The sequence below is a fragment of the Aspergillus brasiliensis genome, assembly GCF_001889945.1.
Source record: "Aspergillus brasiliensis CBS 101740 unplaced genomic scaffold ASPBRscaffold_23, whole genome shotgun sequence".
Classification (NCBI taxonomy): domain Eukaryota; kingdom Fungi; phylum Ascomycota; class Eurotiomycetes; order Eurotiales; family Aspergillaceae; genus Aspergillus; species Aspergillus brasiliensis.
The window spans coordinates 161,098-187,186 of record NW_027137464.1 but is presented as its reverse complement, the minus strand read 5'-3'; the positions used below and the strand labels follow the sequence as shown (position 1 = coordinate 187,186).

At 47.5% G+C, this 26,089-nt stretch overlaps 10 protein-coding genes across 10 annotated transcripts; 5 read left to right on the top strand and 5 right to left on the bottom strand.

Annotated features, from left to right (window-relative positions):
* Nucleotides 1-271: 271 nt before the first annotated feature.
* ASPBRDRAFT_201263 (uncharacterized protein) lies at nucleotides 272-1,405 on the bottom strand (the record flags this gene model as incomplete). The annotated part of the gene is made up of 1 exon (XM_067621529.1): nucleotides 272-1,405. The coding sequence occupies one exon, from the start codon at nucleotides 1,403-1,405 to the stop codon at nucleotides 272-274; it is 1,134 nt and encodes a 377-aa protein (XP_067473416.1).
* A 2,250-nt stretch (nucleotides 1,406-3,655) lies between these two features.
* Nucleotides 3,656-4,749, top strand: ASPBRDRAFT_60022 (SDR family NAD(P)-dependent oxidoreductase; the record flags this gene model as incomplete). The annotated part of the gene is made up of 5 exons (XM_067628157.1): nucleotides 3,656-3,672; nucleotides 3,743-3,880; nucleotides 4,142-4,190; nucleotides 4,244-4,361; nucleotides 4,454-4,749. The coding sequence occupies 5 exons, from the start codon at nucleotides 3,656-3,658 to the stop codon at nucleotides 4,747-4,749; spliced, it is 618 nt and encodes a 205-aa protein (XP_067473415.1).
* Nucleotides 4,750-5,362: 613 nt separating this feature from the next.
* Nucleotides 5,363-6,729, bottom strand: ASPBRDRAFT_60021 (serine hydrolase domain-containing protein; the record flags this gene model as incomplete). Its single annotated transcript, XM_067628155.1, has 4 exons — nucleotides 5,363-5,506; nucleotides 5,572-6,153; nucleotides 6,206-6,585; nucleotides 6,639-6,729. The coding sequence occupies 4 exons, from the start codon at nucleotides 6,727-6,729 to the stop codon at nucleotides 5,363-5,365; spliced, it is 1,197 nt and encodes a 398-aa protein (XP_067473414.1).
* A 1,747-nt stretch (nucleotides 6,730-8,476) lies between these two features.
* On the bottom strand, nucleotides 8,477-9,067 carry ASPBRDRAFT_201261 (uncharacterized protein; the record flags this gene model as incomplete). Its single annotated transcript, XM_067621528.1, has 1 exon — nucleotides 8,477-9,067. The coding sequence occupies one exon, from the start codon at nucleotides 9,065-9,067 to the stop codon at nucleotides 8,477-8,479; it is 591 nt and encodes a 196-aa protein (XP_067473413.1).
* A 767-nt stretch (nucleotides 9,068-9,834) lies between these two features.
* Nucleotides 9,835-10,856, top strand: ASPBRDRAFT_60020 (alpha/beta hydrolase; the record flags this gene model as incomplete). Its single annotated transcript, XM_067628154.1, has 4 exons — nucleotides 9,835-10,239; nucleotides 10,288-10,336; nucleotides 10,397-10,553; nucleotides 10,604-10,856. The coding sequence occupies 4 exons, from the start codon at nucleotides 9,835-9,837 to the stop codon at nucleotides 10,854-10,856; spliced, it is 864 nt and encodes a 287-aa protein (XP_067473412.1).
* A 1,819-nt stretch (nucleotides 10,857-12,675) lies between these two features.
* Nucleotides 12,676-13,995, top strand: ASPBRDRAFT_666527 (uncharacterized protein; the record flags this gene model as incomplete). The annotated part of the gene is made up of 5 exons (XM_067628756.1): nucleotides 12,676-12,762; nucleotides 12,828-13,072; nucleotides 13,128-13,275; nucleotides 13,325-13,597; nucleotides 13,663-13,995. The coding sequence occupies 5 exons, from the start codon at nucleotides 12,676-12,678 to the stop codon at nucleotides 13,993-13,995; spliced, it is 1,086 nt and encodes a 361-aa protein (XP_067473411.1).
* A 1,037-nt stretch (nucleotides 13,996-15,032) lies between these two features.
* ASPBRDRAFT_49221 (phosphatidylserine decarboxylase) lies at nucleotides 15,033-16,671 on the bottom strand. The gene has a single exon (XM_067626281.1). The coding sequence runs from the start codon at nucleotides 16,601-16,603 to the stop codon at nucleotides 15,290-15,292; it is 1,314 nt and encodes a 437-aa protein (XP_067473410.1). The 5' UTR covers nucleotides 16,604-16,671; the 3' UTR covers nucleotides 15,033-15,289.
* Nucleotides 16,672-17,368: 697 nt separating this feature from the next.
* Nucleotides 17,369-20,236, top strand: ASPBRDRAFT_164186 (uncharacterized protein; the record flags this gene model as incomplete). Its single annotated transcript, XM_067619528.1, has 4 exons — nucleotides 17,369-17,482; nucleotides 17,646-17,774; nucleotides 19,024-19,934; nucleotides 20,028-20,236. 4 exons carry the CDS (start codon nucleotides 17,369-17,371, stop codon nucleotides 20,203-20,205), a joined length of 1,332 nt encoding a protein of 443 aa, XP_067473409.1. The 3' UTR covers nucleotides 20,206-20,236.
* Nucleotides 20,237-21,299: 1,063 nt separating this feature from the next.
* Nucleotides 21,300-22,466, bottom strand: ASPBRDRAFT_98855 (bZIP transcription factor; the record flags this gene model as incomplete). The annotated part of the gene is made up of 2 exons (XM_067629546.1): nucleotides 21,300-21,968; nucleotides 22,134-22,466. Coding segments are annotated over 2 exons (1,002 nt in total), but the record flags the coding sequence as incomplete, so codon positions are not given.
* An 879-nt stretch (nucleotides 22,467-23,345) lies between these two features.
* ASPBRDRAFT_35386 (flavin-containing monooxygenase) lies at nucleotides 23,346-25,273 on the top strand (the record flags this gene model as incomplete). Its single annotated transcript, XM_067623341.1, has 4 exons — nucleotides 23,346-23,593; nucleotides 23,661-24,035; nucleotides 24,096-24,438; nucleotides 24,500-25,273. 4 exons carry the CDS (start codon nucleotides 23,346-23,348, stop codon nucleotides 25,271-25,273), a joined length of 1,740 nt encoding a protein of 579 aa, XP_067473407.1.
* Nucleotides 25,274-26,089: the final 816 nt, after the last annotated feature.

Below are 26,089 nucleotides of genomic sequence, written 5' to 3'. Positions count from 1 at the left end.
GGCGCACTGTCTGCTCTATTCGTGTCGCCGATGCCGTACGTGGACAATCTCTGAGCATAAGAGGTTTGATTTATGGCCTGGGATTGGCTTGATGTGGCTTTCGGAAGTTCACAATCGTGTTCACCTATCACCGGAGGGCGTTGAGTGAGTGCAGACGAGGTAGTGTCGCACATCACACCCAGCCAAAAAAGCATATCGAAACTCTGCATGTCATCCCCACGGGGCAATTGAGCATTTATTGCTGTACATGTTTGCGAAGACGCCGGTCTTTCTATCCTCCGTCGCCAAGAAGCAAGGTGGCGAAGTGCTTTCTCCAGGTATAAACCGGCGGGCCGTCCCAGTCCGTGACGGCATTGATATGTGCCCGTCTGTCGGCTTCAAGACCGCGCATATCTCCAGAATTAAAGCTTGCCGAGGGTAACGTAGTTGTACTGAGATTGGCTGCTCCGCTCGGGTACTGAACCCTGAAACGGTCAGGGCCTGCTGGGTCATGGGACCAGTCTTGAGCGCCCAGACTATTTTCCTGCTCCCTAATAGCGTGAGGTTTCTGTGTCATTGAGAATATCATTCGCGCAAAGATGACCTTGAAAGAGCCCGAATTATTGCAAGCAACAAGGGATCTTCGGCATTCATGCCAGAGACTCTGCTGAAGCAGACTTTCGAAAGGTGCCGCAATCTCGTCAAAGGTAGCAGAGGTGTTCGGTGATCGGCTTGCCATGCTATTGAAACTGTCAAAGGAAGTATTTGTGTGTCGAGCGCGAGACCATTGACTGGCAAAAGCCAATATGGCAGCATAGATGGATTTCGATGCTTTGTGGCTGACTGACTTTGTCACCAATTGACCATGCAAAGGCGCGAATGTTTCATCAAGCCGACAAACTCGTGCGTAGATGCTGAGATGGTGACGCACTTCAGCCGTTCGGGTTGGAGGCGGATGTAGTAATTCACATTCTTCACGCTTCACTTTCCGGTACGGACAATTACTCTCGGTCACCCAGCAAGATAGAGCGTTCTCAAAGCTATTATAGTAGATGCGTAATAGGCTGGAGGAGATAAGCGAATTATTTGTGCCCAGCGAGATGCTTTCTTGCAGAGAATTGAATGGATCAAAAATTCCATCACGGTCGTTAGCCCATTGGCCCGTAGGAACTGAGCTCTTTCGAGAGCCAGATTGAAGGCTGTTGACGTCAAAAGCACCTGTCATTGCCGGGAGGTCACTACCAATGGAAAGGTCGCAATGCTCCATGGTCAGATACTCTGGTTGGCCTGGATGGACTGTGCGACTGTCAGAATGTAGAAGCGATGATGCAATCGAACCGGTGCCATCATCATAGTGAAATGCACTTGAGTCCAACACTTCTGGACTTGTCAGATTAAAGCGTTTAGGCCGGTCACACCGTTGCATATTGAAGTGGTCGAAAGGCATTATATATCCTGCGGAAATAGAAGTGGCCATGAAGCTAGGATGTGTATAAAGGGGTTTGAGCGGCTGGTATTTGGGCTGTAAGATCACGTCGAATTCATGAAGATTCCAGGGTAACTCTGGCAAAGAGGAACCGTGGATATCATTAGTGAGATCTAGAACAGCAGTTTCATACGCACCGATACCAGTCAACTCAAGGCCACCTGAAAATACGTCGGGATAAGCCGATTCATATAGAGTATCAGAAGATAACATGCTAATTATATAGCCTGTAGCAGTAGAGTGAGCATCAATTTTACATTTAATACTTCAAGGCAAAGCGCTTCTGGGTTGACTTAAGAGCCAATTAAAAGTACATTACTTTTTCAACTGGGTACACAAGGAGCATGCCTTGGGAGCATTCTTATTACTATAATTCTCTCCTAAAAAAGGAGCCACCCCCAACGCTGCCGCATTACAGGCACAACAGTTTTGACAGCAGTGATCACAGCTTTGATACTGTCGCCGGCCGCTTTTAATATACAGAGCTGGTCTTGCACGGTGTTCTATCAGATAGGTCGGTCTTGTGGTTGCCATAGTATATAATTATAGAACAAATCATCCAAAGACTAAGGAGGATAAGTCTTTTGGTAATATATAACAGGCTCTTACGGTGCTCTTGCTGAGAGGAGAAATATTGTGGGTTACTTACTATAGAGTTAAGTACACACCCTGTATCCTGGGCAAATGGTTAACTAGTGGAGCCGAGGCTGACTCTCCCATACAGGGTTGAACCAGAGGCTAACTAAATCTTACTACCAAGTAGCATAATAGAAGATGCACCCAAAGCCCCGGAGAGTATGGATGGATCTTAAGGAGACTTTCAACATATCCATCTTTTAATATGACATATGTACAATTAGATTTCTATACACAGGAGCCCGAAACGGGATTTCACATTATTACATTGAGTTGTTTTTGAACAATAATCAGGTGATACAGTCACCAGGAAATAATATGTTAGTACTGTACCAAAATATGACATACATTCATAGGATTAGTTAATATTATGGCAGTCTAGATACAAAGGCCTAGGATCAGCATTCTAGAGAGCATTAAGAGAGGCTAGGAAAGAAATATTAGCAGAATAGCCTTCCAGCATTCAAGGTATGATACTAAGAGTCGCCCGAATTTTAAGGGCCTCTTTACTAAGACATGTAGAACATATGCCCTCGGATTTAAGATTGGTTTTAGTGTTCGACACTGAGAAACTATTTCTAGAACTCTAAATGAAAACTCACTATACTAAATAAATAGTTAGCACAGACGCAGGGGTTCATTCACTAAGTCTACAAGGAAAGGCTCTTTCAAGAGATCATTACACTAGGTGTAAGCTATATATACAAACCTAGAGATACTTGTCTGACTTATGGCCCAATCCCATGTCACTATAATACTTATCTCTGCATTTTACAACAAACTAACTATCAACAACCAGTCTCCCGTGTCCGCAGGGAATGAGATTGGACTTAATATCAGAAAAAGGAAGCTTAAAATATATTATTTAAACTCTAAATTTTAACCAAGGTGTCTAACAACATTCTTAGCAAAAAGATATAATATATCCTTAATTAACAAGAGCTCCAACTTGTACGGTCTTAATTTTATATAATATAATATGGGGCAGCCAGACTTTCCCAGCAGAGATACCAAAAATATATATATCTTAGTTAATGAGTTTCGGGCTTTCATATCATAACAATTATACAACACTCCGGACTATGACCCCTATGATAACAGTAGTGCTTAGGTTTATTGGATAAAGATTCTTATTGTAATATTCAGCTCACAACATATCAGCCCTCAAGTCTCAGGTCACATGAGAACCAGACAGTAATAGAGGCAAGGAGTGATAAATAGGCCCCAGAGTAGATTAATTATTCAATAAGATCAAAAAAAGTAGAGAGAATAATCCTTCCTCCAGAAAGTTACCCATCTTTTATCCATCCGTGTATAAGAGGTTGCGGTTCCACTCTTACTAAATAGACTGTGGTTCTCCAGGTCCAAATGCCAGATCCGCTCTCACACCATGTTACCTATAATGATTAAAATCAAGAGACCGGATGTTGCGCAACTCTTAGAATACTTAATATCATTTAAACCCCCTACTGTCTGTCAATTGTAGAAACAACTAAATCGACAATATTATTACTCAATTTTCACCAAAACAGGCTTCTATCTAAACTATCCAAAATGTCGGGGATCCTCAAGTGCATTATTATCTCTGTAATCATTAGTTTGCGAGTACCTTCCAGAGCTAAATAATCCACTTAACTCTAGTATAACTGGACGTATAGCCGTCGTTACCAGCTTATTATCAGGTAATAGTCACACAATTGCCCTTACCCTCGCCACTGAAGGAACCTGCGTGGTTTGCAGTAACCTGACTCCTGAAGTCTACTCTAAAGACTACAAGCAGTTGCATAACCCCATGCACGAGGAGATTCAATAAATATTAAAAGGAAATACTATCTTCCAAAAAGCAGACATAAGTTCAGAGGAAGACGTGAAAGCCTTAGTATAGCTGGCAGTCAAGACTTACAGGAGGCTGGACATGTAAGTTTCCACACCCCCAAACAGGATCTATTGGCAGAAGCTCCTTTACGACAGTCTATCTAACTAACTATATAGCTAACGGAGAATCCACAGTATGGTGAATAATGCTGGCCTCTTTTGTAGACTCAATAAAATTGTCAACAAGCAGGTCAGTGCATTTGACAAGACCATGGTAAACTATATTAATAATCACTTATTTGTATGAAGGACTTACCAGTATCCTAGACTATTAATACTCAGGGCGTTTTCCTTGGCATGAAATATACTATTACACAGATAATGAAACAAGCCCCCCTACCATCTGGTGAGCGTGGCTGGATTATCAATATTACTTCAATTAGTGGTCAGGTCAGCCTGGCTCTAGAACATAAGTCTCCTGCACATCTTTGAAAATCGCACTGATCTATACTTAATACTGACACTCATTTGCTTCAGCTTCATATTGCGCAAGCAAAGGCGCTGTTGTAAATCTCACGCGTCAAGTCGCCGTAGACTATGCCCCCGAAAAGATTCACATCAACGCCGTCTGTCCGGGCTTCCTAGCGACAGCGATGGTGCGGTCATTCCTCGAAGGCAAAGAGACGAATGCAATGTTGCATTCTCAAAGCCCTTGGCCGCATTTAGGAACAGCTGAGGATGTTGCCAAGGCAGTTCTTGTGCTCAGTAGCCCTGCTGCTAGCTGGATGACTGGTAGCTTTATCAATGTGGATGGCGGTTTCCTCGCTAAGTAGGCACTATGGTTATTATCCGGTTCTTGTTCTCTTGATCGTCCTTTGAGTTCCGTTATAATTTTCCGGTCCTGTTGATGATCTCTATGGGGCTTGGCAACCCGGCACCCAAAGACCAGTCCTTCCATGATTGAACCAGCACATTCGCCTGTCACTTGCTATGGTGCAAAGACGTGTCCAGTCTATTTTACAAGAATTAGATCCCATCCAAAAGTAACCCCTGTGTGCAAAGTGACGGCAGCCTTGACTATTGCGCTGTCGAGTCCCCCTCGCTGGGTTGGCATGCAAAGCGCCACGAACACATGTCAGGGACACTGTCCGAAGGACTTGGGAAGCTGCAGAAACCCATTGGCGTCCTGAATACGGTTTTTGGGGATCGAATGCTGTGAGATGAGTCTTCATATATACAATAGCTTCGGGAAATGTTTGCGATCTTCATAGAGCGAGAGAACAGGTTAGACCGGGTTTATCAGGCATATGAGCGGAGCCCAGGCAGTAGCGTTTGCAATACAATTGAAGGCTTCTAGCTATGTAGGGCAAGACACTATGTCCAAGTTGCTAGATTATATCTCTTCATCAACTCCTCTTGATAGAAATGAGAATGCATCCAGGATGCTCAGGTGATGCTTTGCACATTCATTAGAGCATGTATCTCCCGTCGCAAGCCTACTGCGAGGGCCATGGAGATCTCGTCTCCAAATGGAAGTACCTGCGAAGCATACATTCCACAATTGCCGCTCACTGGGCCGATCCACCAATACTAAAAGCGTGAGAAAGAGATTTTAGCTCCAAACGCCGTATATGGAGGGGATAGGAGAGCGGTACCAGGTTGGGAAGCCCACCCCAGGACAATGTCCCTTGTCTGCAGACTCCTTCCACATCTGCGGTGGTCAAAATGCCACCAAGGCCAAAGTTCCATGCGTTACAATCTATGCCACCGCGGAACATTGGCCCATTTACTGGGTCGCGGGTCTCAGCCAAGAGAGAACTGGGATCTTGAAGCTGAGGCTCAAACATGGTCATCACCGTGGCTGGTCGAAGCAAAAGGCCGTCGTTCTTCAGAAATGATATCAAAAATTTCATATAGTCGGCCACAGAGCTGTACAACCCTCCTCCGCCCAGGTCATCTGCCGGGTTCGGGGGATTATACGGATTCGACATGGTCAATCTCCCGCCTGGTGTTCGTTGCGCTGTTGCGCAGAGACGGCCAAGGATGTGCTCATTCTCGGCAAGGCGAAAGCTGGTCGAAGACATGCCCAAAGGATCAAAGATGTGCTTCTTCATATGCTCACCTAGACGAGCACCGCCGTTAACTCGTTCGACCATTTTCCCCACCCAGTCAGTTGCGACACTGTACATCCATTCATCTCCTGGCTCCAGCAAGAGGAGCAGAGCCTGTCGCTCGGTCTGCCTCTACCAGTCAGAGGCTTTACAGGTATCAAGCAAAGGATCAACTCACGAGGGGCTCCTCAGATGCACCAATAGGCTGTCCTTTCCACTGTCGCCAACGCGCTAGCTTCGGTGATAAGAAGTCATACCCCATTCCACTAGAATGAGTTAGCAGTTGACGCAGCGTGATCTTCTTTGTTGCTGGCTTCAATTGTGGCTCGCCCGAGTCTTTGAAGCCTGTCAGAATCTGTGGGGCTTTCCATTCCAGAAGGACCGTGTCGATTGGGGCGTCGAGTTGAAGTAAGCCTTTTTCGACACATTGTAGTGCTGCCACTGTCGTAATGAGTTTGGTACACGATGCTATCCAGAACGTCGTATCAGTCGTCATAGGTTTCGCAAGGTCCGAGTTGATCGACGTTTGCCCTTGCGCCTCGGAAAAGATGATTTTCCCTAGAGCTAGTCAGGTATATACTTCAGCCATCTTCGAAAAGAACAGTAACTACCTGTCGCATCTGCTGCCATCACGACGGCGCCTGGAATCCTTTGATCTGTCCCTGGCGCAGTTGCGGCTTTGAGGTCGTCCGTAAAGCCCATCTTGGCGCGGCCCTGGACGTTGCAGGTTGCCGCATAGTTGGAGGCTGACGAAGCTGGTAATTCAAGTCTCCAGATCCAACATCAAGAAGTATGTGCAGTACAATGGTGGTCTTGTAAATTAGAATACCATTGAAATGGGGTTGCGCAAGGCCGAGAGTCCGTCTCAGCACCTCTTTTTCGCTCCACTACAGGAAGTTCATGTTCACCACAGACGGGCTGGTTCGGTTACATTAGTGACGTTCCTCGCCTACTTGACTTGCATGATGCTCAGATTGACGCTGTCGGGATTCCATTGTCTGGATGCTGATCTTGGCACTACACTCTTTCCGCATGACCGCAAATCCAAGCGGGTCCAACTGGTAATTAGATTCCCGGTAGGATCTTATTCTAATTCGTTCGATCACAGTCTGCGCTTCCGCAAAATGCGGTTCCGTTTCTGTTGGAACTTGCTTCCACTTTGTATTTCTCAGCACCAACGCACTTCCGGGGACTTGGTGGGATGGTACCGGCATGTTCGCCTCCGCAGGGGCAGCACGCTAGACAGTCGAGCAAAGTTCACGACGCGACATCGTATCAAAAAGTCAACACCCAGGACTTGGTGCGAAGTAATCAAAAGCCTTCGTGAGCTGACAATGCGAGACTATAATACACGACCTCGCACTTTATATGGTTAATTGGTTCGAGAAGATAAAAGAATATTATGTTCTTAATCCATTCTACTTTTTCGTCTTTCCCACCATCCTCGCCATTTTCTACCTTGTCATCTCCGTTCGCACCAACATTGTCTTCTCTAGTATGTTCCTCCTCCTGATGCCGTGCCTTGGGTGCTTATCCGGATTTTACTTCTCCATCGACGCTGGCACCCCAAGTCTCACCCTCCAACATACAGCTGGTGGGCTGCCTCTTGGTATCAACATCCTGAGCTGGTACCTGCTATTTGTGCAATTGCTGACAACCGTCGACTTTTCTTTGAGTCTGCCTGTTGGAGATTTAGCCACATAATCAAGGCTGGTAGCGAACGCCCAAAGAAGGCATGAGTACTGAGCCGAAAGTGGTATCTGGTGAGTTGGGTAAACACCAGATGGGTATCTCACTTGTAAATATATGTATTCGGAAGCCAATATTCCCGCTATCGTGCATCCATCTATTTAAATAATCAGCTGAGATGTTGCCACCCACGAGACGTGGAGCCAGAACCTTGGCTCGCTCACCGTTATCAAGGCAGTCCTGGCTGGTTTCTTTTCCTCCCTGCAGGTTGGGTCACAAGTAATAGTATTCGCCTGGGGATGTAAGAGTGGCGTCTTCTAGGATTTTATGATCAGTACTATGTATGAGTACATCAGTGATATATTATTGGCCGCAAAACAACCGCAACATCGAGCATTTGTTCAGGCCCAGTCGCCGGCGGATAGCAGGGACACCATCCGGTGAGTTAGAGTCATCCGGTGACTTGGCGAAAAAGTGGGTACCTCTTCACAAGCTATCAAATTTCTGTCTAGCTGCCCCATACCTCACCGGGCTTCTTAGGAGTTCTAGGCACGAGGACTGAGTCTATGAGACGACACTGACATGCTGCGTTGGATAGACAAACACGTAACATAGCGGTGCGAGGCTAACTACTCAAACACGGCCCAAAACAAGTGTTTCGTATTGCAAAAAGCTAGAATCAATACTTGCTCCGCTCCCATCACCTGCCGCCCATCTTCCCTATCACGCGTACATGCGAGCACAATAACAGTATAGACTTTCAGTCTACCTCGGCCACTATATCATCAGGGCCGACAAAAGGCTTTTGAGGACCATGCAGGATAAAAAACCCTCCTTCGCCGTTGACCGAGAATCCCGGCACATCCACTGCCGTGGCAAAGGTGCACAGGTACAGTCCTTTGGCCGCGGCACGGACCTCATCGATCAATGTGATTGTTCGGCCCCAGTTGTCGAACGCGGCGTATTTCATAACCAGCGAAGAGCGGCCGTCTCTTGCGGAAGGCTCAATGTCCCAGGCAAAGCGCAAAACTCGCCGAACACTGCCGTCTGGCTGCTTCCATTGATTCAATCCATGGCCTTGGTGGTGCTTGTACACGGTTGGGGTGTATGATTTGCCCAGCCAATCGCCGAAACCCAAAGCTGCCAAGGCCGTCCGGTCTTTGACGTTGGCGTAGGCAGGGATTTCACTTGCGTACTCGCCATCCATTTCTTTGGCAGAGGGAGCTGGAAGCTGGGCAAATATTTGTTTCAATTCGTCGGGGCTCGCATTTATCAGGGTGTCGAGGTCGTATTGGGGCTCGTGGCGTGAGACGCTCGGCTGAGGGCCCGGTTCGCTGCTAGTGGTCGCCATTTGGAGATGTATTGTCCCCAGATAAAGATGTTCAGGGCGGTAAAAAAAAAAAAAAAAAAAAAAAAAACAAGCAGAACAAATTCCTAGACTGTAATGACAATGGAATCTGGGCGGAGAATGCTTGAATGGCGTAGAATGATCAACCTTTATATACTGCCCACCGCGGCCCTGGGGCAAGAGTGCCGGGATCACAAAGAGTCTGGCCCTTCTTTGAGTGGCTGAACGCTAAAGACCAATGCCTCCAATTGTCTCCAATTCGGAATCTATGGAGACGCCGACGACCGTGAGCGGTTCCGCAAGCGGTTCCTCAAGGTGCACATAATTTAGATGCTCAAGATGAATTACCAAATAGAGTGGGCATGGTGGATACACTCGGATTATTTCACTTTCAATTGTCTCATGATTGCAATTTTGGGACTATCAAATCCACAAAGCCCAACGAACCTCTCTGTTCACTGTTGAGTGGATTGCGACTTGAGTCAACCTCGGCTGTTCACGAAAGGCCCTTTGCTCAAAGTTTTGCGGTTCCGCTATAGTGGAGAAACGGAGCGGGGGAGTGCTTGATAATGATGGCAGGCTAGTTGATCCCCACAGTATGCCCAACCGGCGTATCACATTTGTTTGAATGAACAATGATTAGATATCAAGTTCAAATATGTACTTTGGCCCGTTTGTCTCCTACTCTCGCAGCGGAGGTTCATGTGTAAACGTGGATTGCCCCTCATCACCTCCCTCATATCTATCCCAGTTTTATAGTTCAGCTAGCTATGCCACGCAAAGATATCTCATTCAAGACCTCTGACAATGTCACATTGCGAGGATGGCTCTACAGGCCCCAGGATGCCGGTGACAGCAGACTACCACGTCTTGTCATGGCTCACGGATTCCTGGCCTTGAAGGAAATGGATCTGGACTCTTTTGTTAATCACTTCGTGTCCGAGCTTTCCCTGTCATGCCTCGTCCATGATCATCGGGGTTTTGGCGACAGTGGTACCAAAGACCAGCCACGTCACGAGATCATTCCTGCGCACCAGATTAGCGACTATTCAGATGCCATCACTTACGCCCAAACTCGGCCGGATGTTAACTCGTCCAAGATTGGAACCTGGGGTAGTTCCTACAGTGGAGGCCACGTTTTATGGGTTGGTGCTGTCGACAAAAGAGTCAAGGTGGTGCTATCCCCAGGTCCCCTGCGTTGATGGATGGTCAACTTTCCACAGACTGATCCGCCCCGATTTATGGCGGGCCTGAATCAGCTTTTCCAAGATGGTGCGTATATAGCTATGACCTCCGCTGATATGATACTAGCTTACCTTTAATCCTCGATAGATCGCTTAGCCCGACCGGCAGGGAAGTCTCCCGGACTGTTGCCTGTGGTTAACGCAGACGTCCACGGACCATCCGCACTGCCCACACCCGACAGCTACGAATTTTCCACAAAGTGGGCCAAGAAAAGTAACTGGATGAATGAAGTGACTGTCAAGAGGTAAATACTTTTTCTATGGCACAGCAGATGGTTCCTAATGACAATAATAGTGTTGAGGCGTTCCGGGAATATAATCCATCCACGCACATCCACCACATCTCTCCTGCGCCATTGTTGATGACAGTCGCTCAGAATGACGTTCTCACCCCTACTGATATCGCTCTAGAAGCATTTTCGCGTGCTCTTGAACCGAGGCAGCTTCATATCTTGCCCGGAGGCCAATTTGATGGATACACCGGGCCAAATTTCGAGGTCAACATTGGTTGTCAAACGGAATTTCTTCGCAAACATCTTTGCTCTTAGGAGATGCAAGATATGCTGATGAGTAATGAACATATGATCTGAAGGGGTAAAAAGTGTAGAATTTGTATTGTATCTCAAGCTCAAAATTGTGCTAGCTGTTGACAAGAAGCGATTGAAAAACATGTTTTCCTGGTAAAAGTACAAGCCATATCTACATACAGCCTCTTCAGCAGTAAGCCTGTCGCACAATTAACAATAGCTGCCTTCGGTGGCGGCAGAACTGGGTCTTGATAGCTTGGGTAGGAATATTATCAATACTTCGTGGTGGATAATGATACGCGGGTAACGTAGGGAGAAATATATCGGACCCGATAGACAGCGGCGGGATACATCAATTTACTTCTGCACAATGATTGGATGAGACACAGGAAAATTTAACGCTCTGAATGAGTCTATAGATTTAAAACCGAACAATAATCAGTCATATTCCACGCTTGAATTTCCTGCTCCGCTTTGCGCTTCTCCTCCGATTTTGTAAGAAACTTGTCACCAGCTTTCAACCTCAAGTTCCGCGACGGACCTCCTTTCGCCACCGTCATGTCAAGTTCTTCTGCACTTCAACGATATCTTCATAGCTCAAGACTTTTGTATGTCCTACAGCCGTCTGACCAGTGGATTGTCAACAGGACTTGTCATCGTTCTGCTTGGAAAAGGGTCCACTTCTCCTCCAGCAACAAGGCGCGCACCGCAAAGACCTTCTCGGTCGCGCGGCTTAGCGTCGGTAGACGGTGTTTGCACAAACTGTCTATATTCTGGGTGCCCTGCTCGACCTCGCTTCGAAGCACGGCGAAACGCTCAGTGGTATTTGGAGTGTAACAGTGATAATAAGACGCGGTCACATAGTCCACATGGACCACACTGTATCTCAGGCAGGGAGATTTGGAACTCTCAAAGGATGCAAAACAGATCAAATAGAAAGGGGCCGCTTTTCGACCAGGCGGATCGGGGTGTAAGCGCCTCCTTTCAGTGGCGATCATAAAGATAGGTAAAGTGTGGCTTACTGATAGTATCCACTGCAGGCCGGCATGCCCGCTCCACCTGGCCCCGGTATACCGTTTCGAGGGGGCCAAAGACACCCACATCGCACGGCTGCAGTTTATAAGACGTATGAGAGGGGAGACAACACAGGATTAGCAGTTCACAAAATAATATTCCATTACCCCTAGAGATTATAAGTGCCAAAACTATCGCAGATTAAGAGTCGTGGCCGGTCGCGCACGCAATCTAGGTGTCTGCGGATCGAACCCGTGTTGTACCCAGTATAGACTGATTTCCGTGTTCGTATAGCCTATTCTGGAGCAGGCAAAATGCTACCCAGGGATGGCGTGAGTGGTCCACGAGCTACGATAGATGGCAGCAGACCAGATAATGAGAGGATCGAGGCACCGATCATCCGCGGAACCGTTTTCAGTTGCTTTGTTCTACTACTTCTAGCTTGGCTGAAAGAAGGGTTTAAGTTGAGCATGCTGTTGTCTTTAGTAAATCATCGCCTCAGATTGGAAATTCGTGCGTAAGGAAATTACTAAGATCCTCGTGTCTTCTCCTCACATAAAGTATGGCTAAAATCCACGGTAGCTATATCCGTCGTATAATGACGTCAAATCCCTAGCAAGATCCCTCAGAGTTCAGGAAGGATTTGGGAAACCACGCTCCAGAAAACCCTAGACTATGTCATAATTCCGATAAATTCTGGCAAATGCATGCATCGGCTTTCGCGTATGTGCTGAAGAAACGGGGCTGAGAAAGTGATATAAATCGGCAATTCTTGTTGACTTCCGAGACCATATTCCTCAAACTCTTTTACTTTTCCACCACGACGATGTCACAATCCAACGTTGGACAACACGTCATCCTGACAGGCGCAAATGGTTTCGTGGCATCTCATATCTTATCTATCTTGATCGAGGTTAGTCATATTATCGGTAGCCTACTGGATGGCGACAATACAATTCATATCTCACACCTTACTAGCGTGGATATACGGTCACAGCGACCGTGCGGTCACAAGCAAAAGCCAACGACATCATTGACACCCATCCGTCATGGAAGAATGCTGTGAAATTCGTGATTGTAGCCGATTTTACATCCCAAGGGCCTTTCGACGACATTTTCCGTAATTCGAGCCACCCGTTTGACTATGTTATACACACAGCTTCTCCACTGAAGTTTCAAGTTTCTGATATTCAGAAAGAGATGATTGAGCCAGCTGAGAAGGGGTAAATAAACTACTAGCTATCTTTATTCCAGACGAGCACTCATCCAAGCATCTAGAACCACGGAGATTCTGCGAGCAGCACATCACTTTGGGGGTCCGTCCCTTAAACGCTTCGTGCTTCTTGGTAGTGCTGTCTCGGTGCTGAACTCCTTTGAAGATTTATCTAGAGAAGGAAGGCCCTATACGGAGAAAGATTGGAATCCGGTTAGTACCTCGAAGGAGGATATTTGCCTGCCATTTGACATCTATCCAGGTGACGGCTGAGCAAGCTATCGCACGGAACGAAACCGTCCTGGGCTATAACGTCTCCAAAACTCGCGCTGAGGCAGCTGCGTGGCAATTTATGGAAAGGGCTAAGCCAGCATTTGACTTGACCGTCATAAATCCGGATATCATCATCGGGCCAATGATCCACCCCATACATGGACCAGAGTCCATCAATGAAACCAACCATTTCGCGATCGCGAGCTTCATTGATGGAACTCACAAGCGAATCGAAGGCGTTACATTTCCGTTCTACCATTTCGTATGTTTCAAGGCACCGGTAAGAGGTTCGTTGCATAGAAGCAGAGGACTGACTGCAGTTTTCAGGTCGACGTCCGTGACGTTGCCCGTAGTCATGTCGATGCCCTCAAAAACCCGGCAGCAGCAAAGCAGCGCGTTCTTCTCATTGCAGGACTCATAACACCACAGCTTGTGGTCAACACCATTCGGCAAAACTTCCCTTCTCTTAAAGATAGAGTTCCTGAGGGAAACCCAAGCCAGGTCTTGCCTTCAGGTGTCCACCCGACTGGGTGGGACACACGGATCAGTCTAGACATCCTGGCAAAGGGATCCCGCGATGGAAGGTGGGAATATATCGAACTGGAGAAAAGTATTATTGACGCGGTCAATTCGATACTGTCCACTGGTATTTTGCGTTAGCATTTCTGTCTACTCATGTTCACCAAGAAATTGAATGTTTAGTACTACATCGAACTGCGGTACGAGGAATGGAATGGCTTCAACGACTAGCTTATCGATTGAGTCACTTAAGGAAAGTAACCTGTCAAATATGTCAGTGTTTTGCACTAGTCTTATTGTAACCATTCTCAATAAAGCTATTATGCACTGTAGACTCCGAGATCGTGTCAGTTGTGCTGTAAGACCGCTACTCGAGTAAAACCTGCTTTATACTTCAAAGCCCGGGAGAACAATTGAGGACCTGTTTCTATATTCCTATTCTTAGCTCATTGAAACAGGCGAGGTGAGCTTTTGTTCAGGAGGTTCTTATGTCCCTGGGAAAGACATACGTCAACTGTGGAGGGGGATTGAAGTAAGACCTGAATAGAGGGATACTTATACTCTCCATGAAAGCGACTATCTGTCATACAAAGCATCCTGAAATAATAGAGTCACCAGCAGTAAATGAAACTGATTCCTCAGCAAGTCCCGACAAAATCACTTTATGCGGAAGTCTATGAGGGGCACAACCTTCTGCACTACGACATCTATAGAAGGACGAGGGAGGAGAAACAAGAAACAAGACCTCTAACAAGCTGCAGAAAGGAAACAACATGCAAATGCCGGTCCTATCAACATCTACAGAGACAACCGCAGAGGGAGGGAATCTCCATCAGTACTAAACGAACCAATTAAACAAGTCGATTGAAGAACAATGCTAAAGATTGCTGTTGAGAGTGCGCATAGCTTGAAAGGCTAGTATTGAAGCATATTAGTGCGGGTATTCCGCGTTGACCCAGTTTACAGACAATCACATATAGAGGAGCGGGCAGTCACTGAATCATCCAGTTGATAGTGAAACTTTGCAAGGATCTCGTTGATACCTGGTAAACGAGATAGAAATCTTCTACGTCTAACATGTTGGGCAGTTCGCCCAGGTGCTCTAGTCTAGTTGGCAGGACGTCCACGTTCAATAGTCGATATTCATAACATGCACTTTTGTAAAATCGATACAAAAACTGCTAATTGAGACCACAGTATGTTGGTAGTAAAGCGACATCGCAATGACGGGTTAGACGAATTCAGTGATTACCAGGTACACTAATGACTAAAGAAGAGAACATTGAAGGATAAATTGCGAAAATGCACAAAATACTTTTTTCCCGACTTTGCAGCTTCATCACAGATCAAAGCAGAGACGATACATAACGTTTCAATCACCTGTTACCAAAAGACCCTCTTCATACGTTCCCACGGCCTGCCCTGCAAGAAAGTCTTATCTGGAAGCCAATCCAAATCGGGACCCGAAGCCCTTCGGTTCTTTGTTTTCCTTGTAATAGGCCCTGCACAACTTTTCACCGTAGAAGAAATGCTCACGAGAAGCTGGATCAGAGTCCGGGAAGCCCGAGGCTCTTGCCTTTTGCTCGAACATAATGATGCAGTCCGAGCCGCCGAACGCAAAGTGCGAGATTTCATCACCCTTTTTGATCTTCTGACCCTTAAGCTCCTCCTTCACGGTAACAGAAGAAACCATGGCCATGCCAATGGGCAGCACAACAACTCTGCCCAAGTTTTCATTGTTAATAATTACCACTCCTCGTGTCTGAAGGAACTGATAGCCTGGACTATCCGGAGCATCGAGTGTGTGGAAACCAGAGGGATCTTTTGGTTGTTCCCCGATGTTGCGGGAGAGCTCTAAATAGTTGTGGCCAACCTGATCATCGGTCTTCACCAAGACCTCGAGGTAGGCCGCTCCTTGAATGACGTCAATTACTTCCACAGTCCCCGAGACTGGTGCATGCTGGCGATGGTAGTCGAATGAATTCAAGAAGACATGAGTCCAAAGTCCATCTTTGAAAAGGTCTCCGTAGGTTTGAGAATCATCCCCAGGAACGTTCTGGTCGCCATATTTACCCAGAAGATCTTTTACTTTCCACGGGACATTCTTCAGAATAACCTCGTCCTTGACAATCCTGTGCTCTTTCTTTTTCAAGACCACTTCCGAATCATCGCTGATGGCATATGCGCCAGCGAAAGTGGAATCAGCAGGGAAGGTCACAATGTGATCGTCATCTGGACTGTCGATTTCACGTGGGCTGTCAAGCTTTCGATAAAAGAACTTATTGAACGAGGTCCAGTTTTTGGAGTCACCCTCAGATTCAAAGACACGGAAGAGAGGAGAGTTCCGAAAGCTCGTTATTGCAGCCTCGTTGATGGACGAAGGCTTGTCCATACTAGAGCCGATTTCCTTGGCGAATCGGACCACCCAGTCTGACAGGGGTTTCAGCGGCTTATTGATACTGAGCGGATGGATTTTGGTCTGGCGACCGCCCAATGGCTCCTGGGAAAGGACAAAGTAGAAAACACAAAGGATGTAGTAGATGTCCCGGCCTTTGGTCGACTCTGTAGGAACCCAACCTCGGATAAGCCAGTCGGCAAAGTCAAGAAATCCTCGTGCTGAGATGATGCCGTACTTGTCCAGCTCGGGGATATCCCATTTACGAGCATTTTTGACCGCCTGGTCGAGGTCATCTACTTCCCAGAGCAGCTCGTCGCGGAGCTCTTGCACAATAGGGCTGTATTTCGGCATGACGATTTAGAATATTTGGTATGTAGAAAAGTCGGGTACACAAACGGGGAGTTCAGGATAGGCTAGCTGGTAAGAAGGGTTGAGGAATACTTCAGACATAAGCAGTTGTTGGATGCGCTTTTTATACATCAGCTCTCTCCATCAGGACACAGCGCCTCCATACTTCCCGAAGTCATGATGCACAAGACTAGACAATACGAAGTCATACGACTGATTCCGGGGGTCATATGAGCCCTATAGAACCGACATAGTGACGCTGGACGATGGCCTCGACCGTTAATGAGATCGGAATGCCGATGTCTGGACCAAGGACATTTCACATGTGATTTCCTTTCCCAGAAGTGAAAATAAACGTGATATCATCTGTTCAACATAGCCTTTGTCCGTTATACCATCTAGATTCTTTTAGACTCCAATGCTTAAATACGATTTACTTCCGCTTGCCGCTTGCAGCCAATAATGGATACAGAATGCAACTCTGGCCACTCCAATTTTATACCCCGCAGTTTGGTTAGCCTTCCCGTCCGCTTGCAGCCAACAATCATTATAGAGTGTAACGCTTGCCACTCCAATCTATACCATGCTATTTGTTTAGCCTTCCCACCAATATATACTTATGGCTGTCTGGAAAAAGCTTGTTTATCTGTGCATTTTTGGGGCCGGCATTGAACAATTTCCACGACGCAATTATCTATATATGCCAGTATTAGACCTACATTCGGGTATCGTATGCGTATTTTAATTGGGTGCACCGTCCTGGCATCGATGGCACTGATGGCTCCGCTTCCTGCATCGATATACGTCAACAGGGTGGGCCGTATACGGGACATCAACCTAGTTAGCAGATGTCCTCGAACAAAGCAATCATTCACTGTGCCTGTATTGGCGTTTGTACAATCATTGACTGTGGCTAATCTTAATGAAACACGGTAAGTTATACCTGGCAATCTACAAGATTTATTGAGTACATGAGGCTTTCTTGTTTACTTGGGTTGAGACTCCTACAATTTGCAACAACCCCCCTTTGAACTTGCTTTGCTAGCATGGTGATACTGCAACTGTGAGAATTGACAATAGCTCAATACAACAACTAGAGACTTGTCGAACAATTGGTGATAATATTCTTCCTACCTGGATGTGCACAGGTCTACTGAGCCTACCACTATCGCTGGTACAACCACTACCTTTTCAGACACACAGAAGAAAGTTGCTATTTCTGCTTATATATTCCTTTTCTCCATCCTGTCTTTCAGCATCCGCTTGCGTCACTAGCGAATAAGTAACTTGAGGGGACTCTTAGCGAAACAGAATATATATGCCATCACATGTTAAGAAGACCTTGATTAAGATGACATCCATGGTAGTAATGACATCTGCAGCCCATATAATCACACCTCACGTGTGAAATCTCCGTGCGGTTCCCTCAGCATAAAGGCCGCCACATCATCGCAAACTGTAACCTTTAAAACATCTTGGTTTTTGGTTAAAACAAGGCAATGCTCGAGAAAAATAGACTTCAGAGTAGGGCGCCTTACCGTGATGCTCTACCCCTCAATTTATAAATTTGGTTAGACGATCTCAGTTATGACCGCGGTATAAGCATCATCGTTTCGCCATCTACGAACCACTCGTCCCTTCTGGGCCACATATGTCGAATTTGTGGCATTGACGCAGCTGACCGAGACCCAACTTAGTCGAGAAGTACCTGAAAGGTTATTTAACTCTCAACTGCACTCTGCGGCTCCTCGTAGAACATAAGGTTGCTCCATTTCTTTGTCTCTCAATATAATACACTCCTCTATACAAGCAAGGCGCAAAATCATTCAGCTACTATCCAGCCATGGCATCTGATGCGTTGGATCAGGTCTTTACGAAGTATGTATAGGAAGGCTTAAAGATCGGTGCCGGCGGGTTATCAGGGGCTAACAACTGCCTTGTGCTTTCTCTAGGATCGATCAACTATCCCAACACTTCATCACAGACAGTGGGTTCTTCTGCACATGTATAATTCTGTCAGTCAGTCCTAACCAAGGTGGATCAGGGCTCGCAAAGGCGGTCGAAATTCAATCGGTTTCCTCTGACCTGACCACTGAAGGACGCACAAAAGTTGATAATGTACGTTTGTTTCACTCTCAAGAACACTTTTTGTGGTGTGTTATAGCCTACTAACTCCCGTCCACCACCGTGTCTAGATGACAGACTTCCTGGAAGGTCAACTTAGAGGTTTAGGAGCAAATGTTCAACCGTGGTCACTAGGAAACCAGCCGGACACAGACCCGGTTCTCAAGCTACCCGACGTCGTTGTTGCCAACTACCCAGCTACGCCCGACCCTAAGAAGAGAACCGTTCTTATCTACGGTCATTACGACGTCCAACCAGAGGGCGACGGGTGGACTCATCCCGCCTGGGAGCTCACAGAGGTAGATGGAAAACTATATGGGCGTGGGTCAACTGATGACAAGGGTCCTGTGCTCGCCTGGCTGAATGCCCTTGAGGCCTACCAACAAGCGGGAGTCGACGTCCCAGTGAATCTGCTCTTTTGCTTTGAAGGAATGGAGGAGTCTGGCTCGATTGGCTTCTCAGAATCCGCGCAGGAACACAAGGACATATTCACCAACGTTGACGCAGCGTGCATCTCCGACAACTACTGGCTTACTACCAGAAAGCCTTGCGTCACTTATGGCCTTCGAGGCATCAACTATTTCACCATAACAATCGCCCAGAAGCCCTTGCCGGGACATGAGCCGCCGGTGCCCCTCCATAGCGGTATATATGGCGGGACGGTCCACGAGCCAATGACCGAACTCGTGATTATGCTGTCCAAGCTAGCCGACTCGAATGGCAACATCCTGATCCCCGGAATCAACGGGCTGGTCGATGACGTGACACCGGATGAGATCGCCCAATACGAAAACATTGACTTCGACATGGATGAATTCAGTAACACTATACGCAGCGAGGCAGCTATATACGCCACCGCCAAGGACACTTTAATGCACCGATGGAGATACCCCTCTCTCACGATCCATGGTATCAACGGTGCAGATCCCAGCCCAAATCAGACCACAGCCATCTACCCTAAGGTGACTGGGAAGTTCTCCATCCGGACGGTGCCAACCATGGACGGTAAAGCGGTCACGGCCCTGGTGGTGCACTACCTAGAGCAGGAGTTTAAGAAGCTACATAGTAAGAATACGTGTGAAGTGAAAGAATTTGGTGAATCTGCACCGTACTGGGTCGGAAATACCGAGGACTCAAATTTCGCAGCGGGAACAGCAGCAACAAACAGAGTATATAACACTAAGCCAGATCTGACTCGCGAAGGTGGAAGGTTGGTGTTTTGTTCCCTACCTACTTTTTTGCTTTCTGCTTCCCCTCCTTTGCTACACTCAGATCAGTATCACTAATGGCTACATTACTATAGTATCGGCGTAACGCTGGATATACAGAATGCCTTGGGTCCCGATAAAAGTATCATGCTGCTTCCCGTTGGCAGGTCGGACGATGGTGCTCATGGTCCGGATGAGAAGCTGGACAGGGACAATTATATTCAAGGAAGCAAGCTGTTGGGTGCGTACTGGTGGTATTTTGCCAATGCGTAGGTTTCTGGTCGAATGTGCGATTTCTTTCTCTGGTAGCAATTTTTTATTCGGTATCCTTCCTTGTGTTCTACGTTCTCTTGTTCATTGCTTGGCTGGGCTTCCCTTTTTGACCTAGAATGGTCCAACTATGTCCTATTGATAATGGTCAATGCAGTTTAGGTTTATCATTTCACGAGTTTATAATTTGAGTATTGGATGCCCGGCTCCACCGAATTCTAACTTTCCATAAGGAGTAAATGAACTGGTTAATCCGCTGCATATGCAGCGGCCCAACCCCAGTGGATCAGGCTCGGTGAAGCCTAATGCCGCAATGCGAGCCAGCACTGAGCTGTCGTCTGCAATTACTTTCTGGACACATTTACCGGCGGCCCACACTCTATTCAGACAGCATTTTAGGGGCAACTTTTGATGTCGTATCGCAGGATACGTAGACATAGTAGTACTGGGAGAAGCCACAGTGCTCCACCGAAGTTCTGGCAGAAATAGAGAGGGCCATGCTGACGGCGATTTTGGAGGGAGGCAGATTGTAAATGCAGAGTCTGGCTGATAGGACAAGGTGTCGGCGGAGATTCAGAGGGTCGGCACGCTTCACATGGTCGTTGTCGGGCAAGGGCTTAATTTCAGGGATGATTAGCCCCAGATCAAGGGTGTGGAACAAGGTATCCAAATAGTAGGAGTGACACGCTTGTCGATCAATACTCTGGCAACCGACCTCGATAGTTGCATCAGCAATCTGCTTGCGGGAACATTCATTACCTCACTTCCGTGGGCGCTGGGGGACCTGTCGCTTTCTTTGCCTTGGTTCTGCGCGGGCTTAGATTTGCATAGTTCCTTTTCCATGTATTCAAAACCCATAGAATCCACGCCCTCCCTGTGCTGAAGCCAGAGGGGTCCCCGCCGTCCTGCCGTCCTAAGTTACCAGATGAGCCTGGAGGACTAGAGTCATATGCGCCCCAAGAAGCGTAATAACAATCTTATAGTTATTATTTTAATACACCGAATAGAGTACCTCTTGCCGGATACCCGCTTCAAGTTGGTATGTATAGCATTTGTGACGGTTCTATGCCGTCCACCAGGTCGGGATGGGTTTCGCTAAACTCCGAGGTGAGACCCCAACCCTCTGCAACCTTGAAGGTGTCAAAGAAGCTGGGACGGATTTGTAGGTCATCGTTATCGTCGCGCTCCAGGATGCTCTCACCCCATTTCCAGCGGACCTTGAGGCAGCAGGATAGAAGGTTCATTACGTCGAGTAATTTCTCCTTAGGACAGCGGTCCATAATGTTAAGCCGGAGCTGGGGCCAGATGATCTGATCTAGGCAACTCGGATGGGCTTTCTGGAGTTGACCCATGACTGGTCTCATACATGGCGGAATCACGGCGTACGCCCTAGCACTCGGTGCTACACGCCACTTTGCATAGACATATAGTAGCCAACCCATCGCGAGTACCTCCGGATCACGGCAGTATCGTAGGCGAAGAGATTGATGAATGCCGTTGGCGAGAAAGTTACGACGTGAGCCATGCAGCAGGTCGAGTGGGGCAGGAAGATCAGGGCACTCGGCAATGAGATCTGGACGTAACAACCATGGGGAAGTCGACATGCTAATGGTAGATTGAGGATCATCGTCTGAAGGGGTGAGCATCCAGGCGGGAATCAGGGGTGGAGGCACCTGAAGGCTAAGTGGCATGTCCTCCGCAGAACGCGGGCCTCCGGAACTGGCAGCGGGAAGCTCGGAAGAGTTGGATACCGGAGTTTCGGGACTCTTCGCCACAAGTTGAGTGACGGGGATTGACGACTTTCCCGACTGGGCCATGACCGTCGCTGTCAGGGACGGGTTAACGATGGGTAGCAGCGCGTGTCCTGTGGACTGGCTGGTCGAGGGGGCATTCAGAAGCAAGCTGGACGCGGCAGCCAGTGCCGGGTCGACAGGGTGAAATGATGAAATTGGATCCTCTTGGGGATAGGCTGTAGCCGGCGTGGTCAAAATAGGGCTATTACGGAGCTGATGCACAGGCGACTCATTTCGAGGTGACTTCCACGAGTCTAGAAGGCTCTGGAGTTGTTCATGACGACGCCGGAGGGTCTCGTTCTCCCCCTCCAGTCTCTGCACCCGCGTAGTCAAGCGGCGGTTGTTATCTGAATTGTGCAGGCGGCGAAATTCGGCCACTTCCTCCTGCAGGAGCTTCAACTGGCGCTCACGCCGCTCTCTCAGTGTTCGCTGGGCTCGTCTATCGCGGAGGCGCTTTTTCTCTGAGGAGCTCTTGGGGGTCTGTTCTTCACTTGCGGGAGACCCCGTCAGGGAAGGCGACATTCTTCTCATTTTCTCTTTTTAGGAGGGAGGTTGACTCATGAAGTGGGCACTTAGAATCCCTTTCTGATTTGTTTGTCCAGAATGCTTCTCCCTCATCCCTCTCTTCTCTGTATGGAATTCAAGCGGAAGGAAAGGAAAGGGAAGGCCGAGGTGGAGGGTGCCGATTAGTCAGCCCAAATCGTGCACCAAAGATGAAGACAGATTATGTAATCTATCACTCTCTAACTATAAAATCAGAGAATCTCATAATCGATTAGGGTTTTATGATAATAGGAAAGTAGACTTATGTTTCTAATTTTACATGATATAAACTGTTCATTCGTTAGGGGAATGCGGGGGGGAATGGAGCATAGGTAGTAGCCCCCCACACTAAAGTACTCGAAGGGATCCAGCAATTCGGAGATGAATTCTATTTTCCAACTTCTGATAGGAGGAAAAGACCGATCAATTACAGTCATGCACACTCAAAACGATCCATCTTCCCCGGATTTTAGCCCCGGATTTTGCTGTACTTAGCGGGTGTGACTCGGAGAGCGAGTCAGCGCTGCCTCGCTGACTTACTGACCTGCTGACTTGCTGACTCGCTCCAAGATTCAAGCCGACCTGACAGATATGGAGCGAGCTATACTACAGCTAGACAACTAGCGAGTGGCCAGATAACGATTGGCTGACAATGGCAAGGTCGCTTCAGAACTGTGATACCTAAGTTGCCGGGTGCACAAGAAGGCACCGTGATCAGTAGTTGCCGGAGAAATGAATATATATATCTTAGGCTTGCAAGGCCCTTCACCTCACCCTCCTAAGCACAGAAATCAAAACATTCCCATTATGACCATTAGCCACAAGAATGACACTTCCAACGGGGCTGACCAGCCCAAGTGCCGTGAAAGCCCCATTCATGCGAATCGGAAAATGCGGGTGATTGTTATCGGAGCGGGCGCTTCGGGAATCTATATGGCCTATAAGCTCAAGTACAGCTTTACTGATGTCGTGTTGGATATCTATGAAAAGAACTCGGACATTGGGGGAACCTGGTTTGAGAATCGGTACCCTGGGTGTGCCTGTGATGTGCCTGCGTGAGTCTTAAATTGGGGTGTCCTAGAACAATAGAATGGAAGTTCGCTGACATGGAGTATATGGCAGCCACAATTACACCTATTCCTTCGAGCCCAAGACAGACTGGTCCGCCAACTATGCCTCGTCTCGCGAGATCTTCACCTACTTCAACAATTTTCTTGACAAGTATGACCTTCGCGGTTATATCAGTCTTCGGCATGAAGTCATCGGGGCTCACTGGGAAGAGGATCCAGGTGAATGGGTTGTGCAAGTTCGCAAACAAAACAGGTCCATCTTCGAGCAGCGCTGCGACTTTGTGATCAACGCCGCCGGAATCCTCAATGCCTGGCGTTGGCCACCCATCCCAGGCCTCCAGTCCTTTAAGGGCACGTTGTTGCATAGTGCTGCTTGGGACGAGTCGATCGATCTGATTGGGAAGCGAGTTGGACTCATTGGAAACGGGTAAGCAAGACTTCTTCTTCAAGTTGATTTTCATCCACCCCCGAATTAACATGCGCAAAGTTCGTCCGGTATCCAAATTCTGCCGCAAGTTCAGAAGGTCGCTAAACATGTCACCACCTTCATCCGGGCGCCAACCTGGGTGAGTCCCACCCTTGGTATGGAGCCGCGCGAGTATTCAGAAGAGGAGAAGAAGACCTTCAAGGAGCAGCCAGGCGTTCTGCTTGAGATGCGCAAAGCGACCGAAAGGGCCATGGGGGCTGGCTTTCCACTTATGCTTCAGGGGTCGGAAACCCAAATCCAGACCGCAGCCTACATGAGGGAGCAGATGATAAAGAAGATCAACAATGACGAATTGGCGAGCAAATTGATTCCCGACTTTGCTCTCGGTTGCCGTCGCCTGACTGTGAGTGGGCCACCAGCCCTTGGCAGCAACTCCCCAGAGATAGCTAACAATGAACCCATAGCCTGGCGTAAACTATTTAGAAAGCTTGACACTTCCTAACGTTACCCCTATCTATGCCAACATTACTAAGGTCACGCCGACTAGCTGCGTGACAGACAATGGGGTAGAGACTGATCTCGATGTGCTCATTTGCGCCACAGGATTCGACACGACCTTCAGGCCTCGCTTTCCAGTTATTGGCCGCGATGGGAGAAATCTCCAGACCGAGTGGAAGGACGAGCCTCGAAGTTATCTTGGCTTAGCTGCGTCTGGGTTTCCAAACTACTTTATGTTCTTAGGTCCAAATTGCCCGATCGGTAATGGCCCTATCATCTTCAGCATTGAGTTACAGGGCTCCTACTTTGCAGAGTTCCTGAACCGCTGGCAAAAAGAAGACATCAAGGCCTTTGATGCCAAGATAGACGCGGTCGACGACTTTATGGAACAGAAGGATCGGTTCATGCAAAAGACCGTGTGGAACACCAACTGCCAGTCTTGGTACAAGAACCCCCAGACAGGGAAGATCACTGCTCTTTGGCCTGGAAGCACCCTCCACTACATGGAAACCTTGGCAAAGCCACGATACGATGATTTCCACGTCACGTATGCTTCAAAGAATAGGTTTGCATATCTGGGAAACGGGTTCAGCCAGCACGAGATGAACCCCAAAGCCGATCTTGCATATTATATTCGCGAACAGGACGATGGTTCCTCGGTCTTTGGAAATTTGTTCAGCACCTATAACGCAAAGGATATTGGAGATAAAATGACGGCAGTGGCGGATCGGGGTATCTAGGATTACCCAATCACTTATGTTCAATTCTACCGCATTATAGCTTTTATTTGTGCATTGAACAATTGTGATCAGAAGCTATGAATTATCTACATGTGATGCACAGCAGAACCAATGTACGGCCAAGAAGTCTGGGTGATTGAGCATGGTGTCAGTAGTGCTACGCAGGAGTCTGTCTTTAGAGAGGACTTTATAGGATTATATAATTATTGAGTAGCTGATTTGCACAAATCAACCTACTCTGAACATATCCTTGTCATTACTTGGTTTTCTTTCATGGCCGAGTTCTGCAAAGCCAACATGCGAAATACGTCTAGCCTAATTTTGCCACATAGTTATGCACATAATTTAGTCAAACAAGTAGGTCGTAGTTACGTTACGATTCCCATGAGAGCTGAGTCAGTGCCGTTGGAGACACAGCATCAGAAAAGCACTGACTCAGCGCTGCATCAGCCTGTGGGGCTAGAATAGAGAGCCCCATTACAACCCTAGGGAGGAAATTCTATTGGCTTATTCGAAATTCAAACAAGAGGGTATCTTTAGCTTTACACGGCCAGTGTTTACCCGACGCGAAATCGTGAAGGTATCGCTCTAGGGCAAAATGGAGTGATCCAGCTGGGCCGTTAGTTGCTCAGAAAACAATAGAGATTTCTGATAGATGCTCATTAGTATAAGAGTAATTGACCTCTTTAAGCCAGACTCCTACTTATTAACACTGTTATTCAAGCTTTGAACTACCTCCTATACCCTTTCTTCCATTCGACCAGACTAGCACAATGAGCAATGGATCATCCTTAGGTTTGGTGGAACTATGGAAGG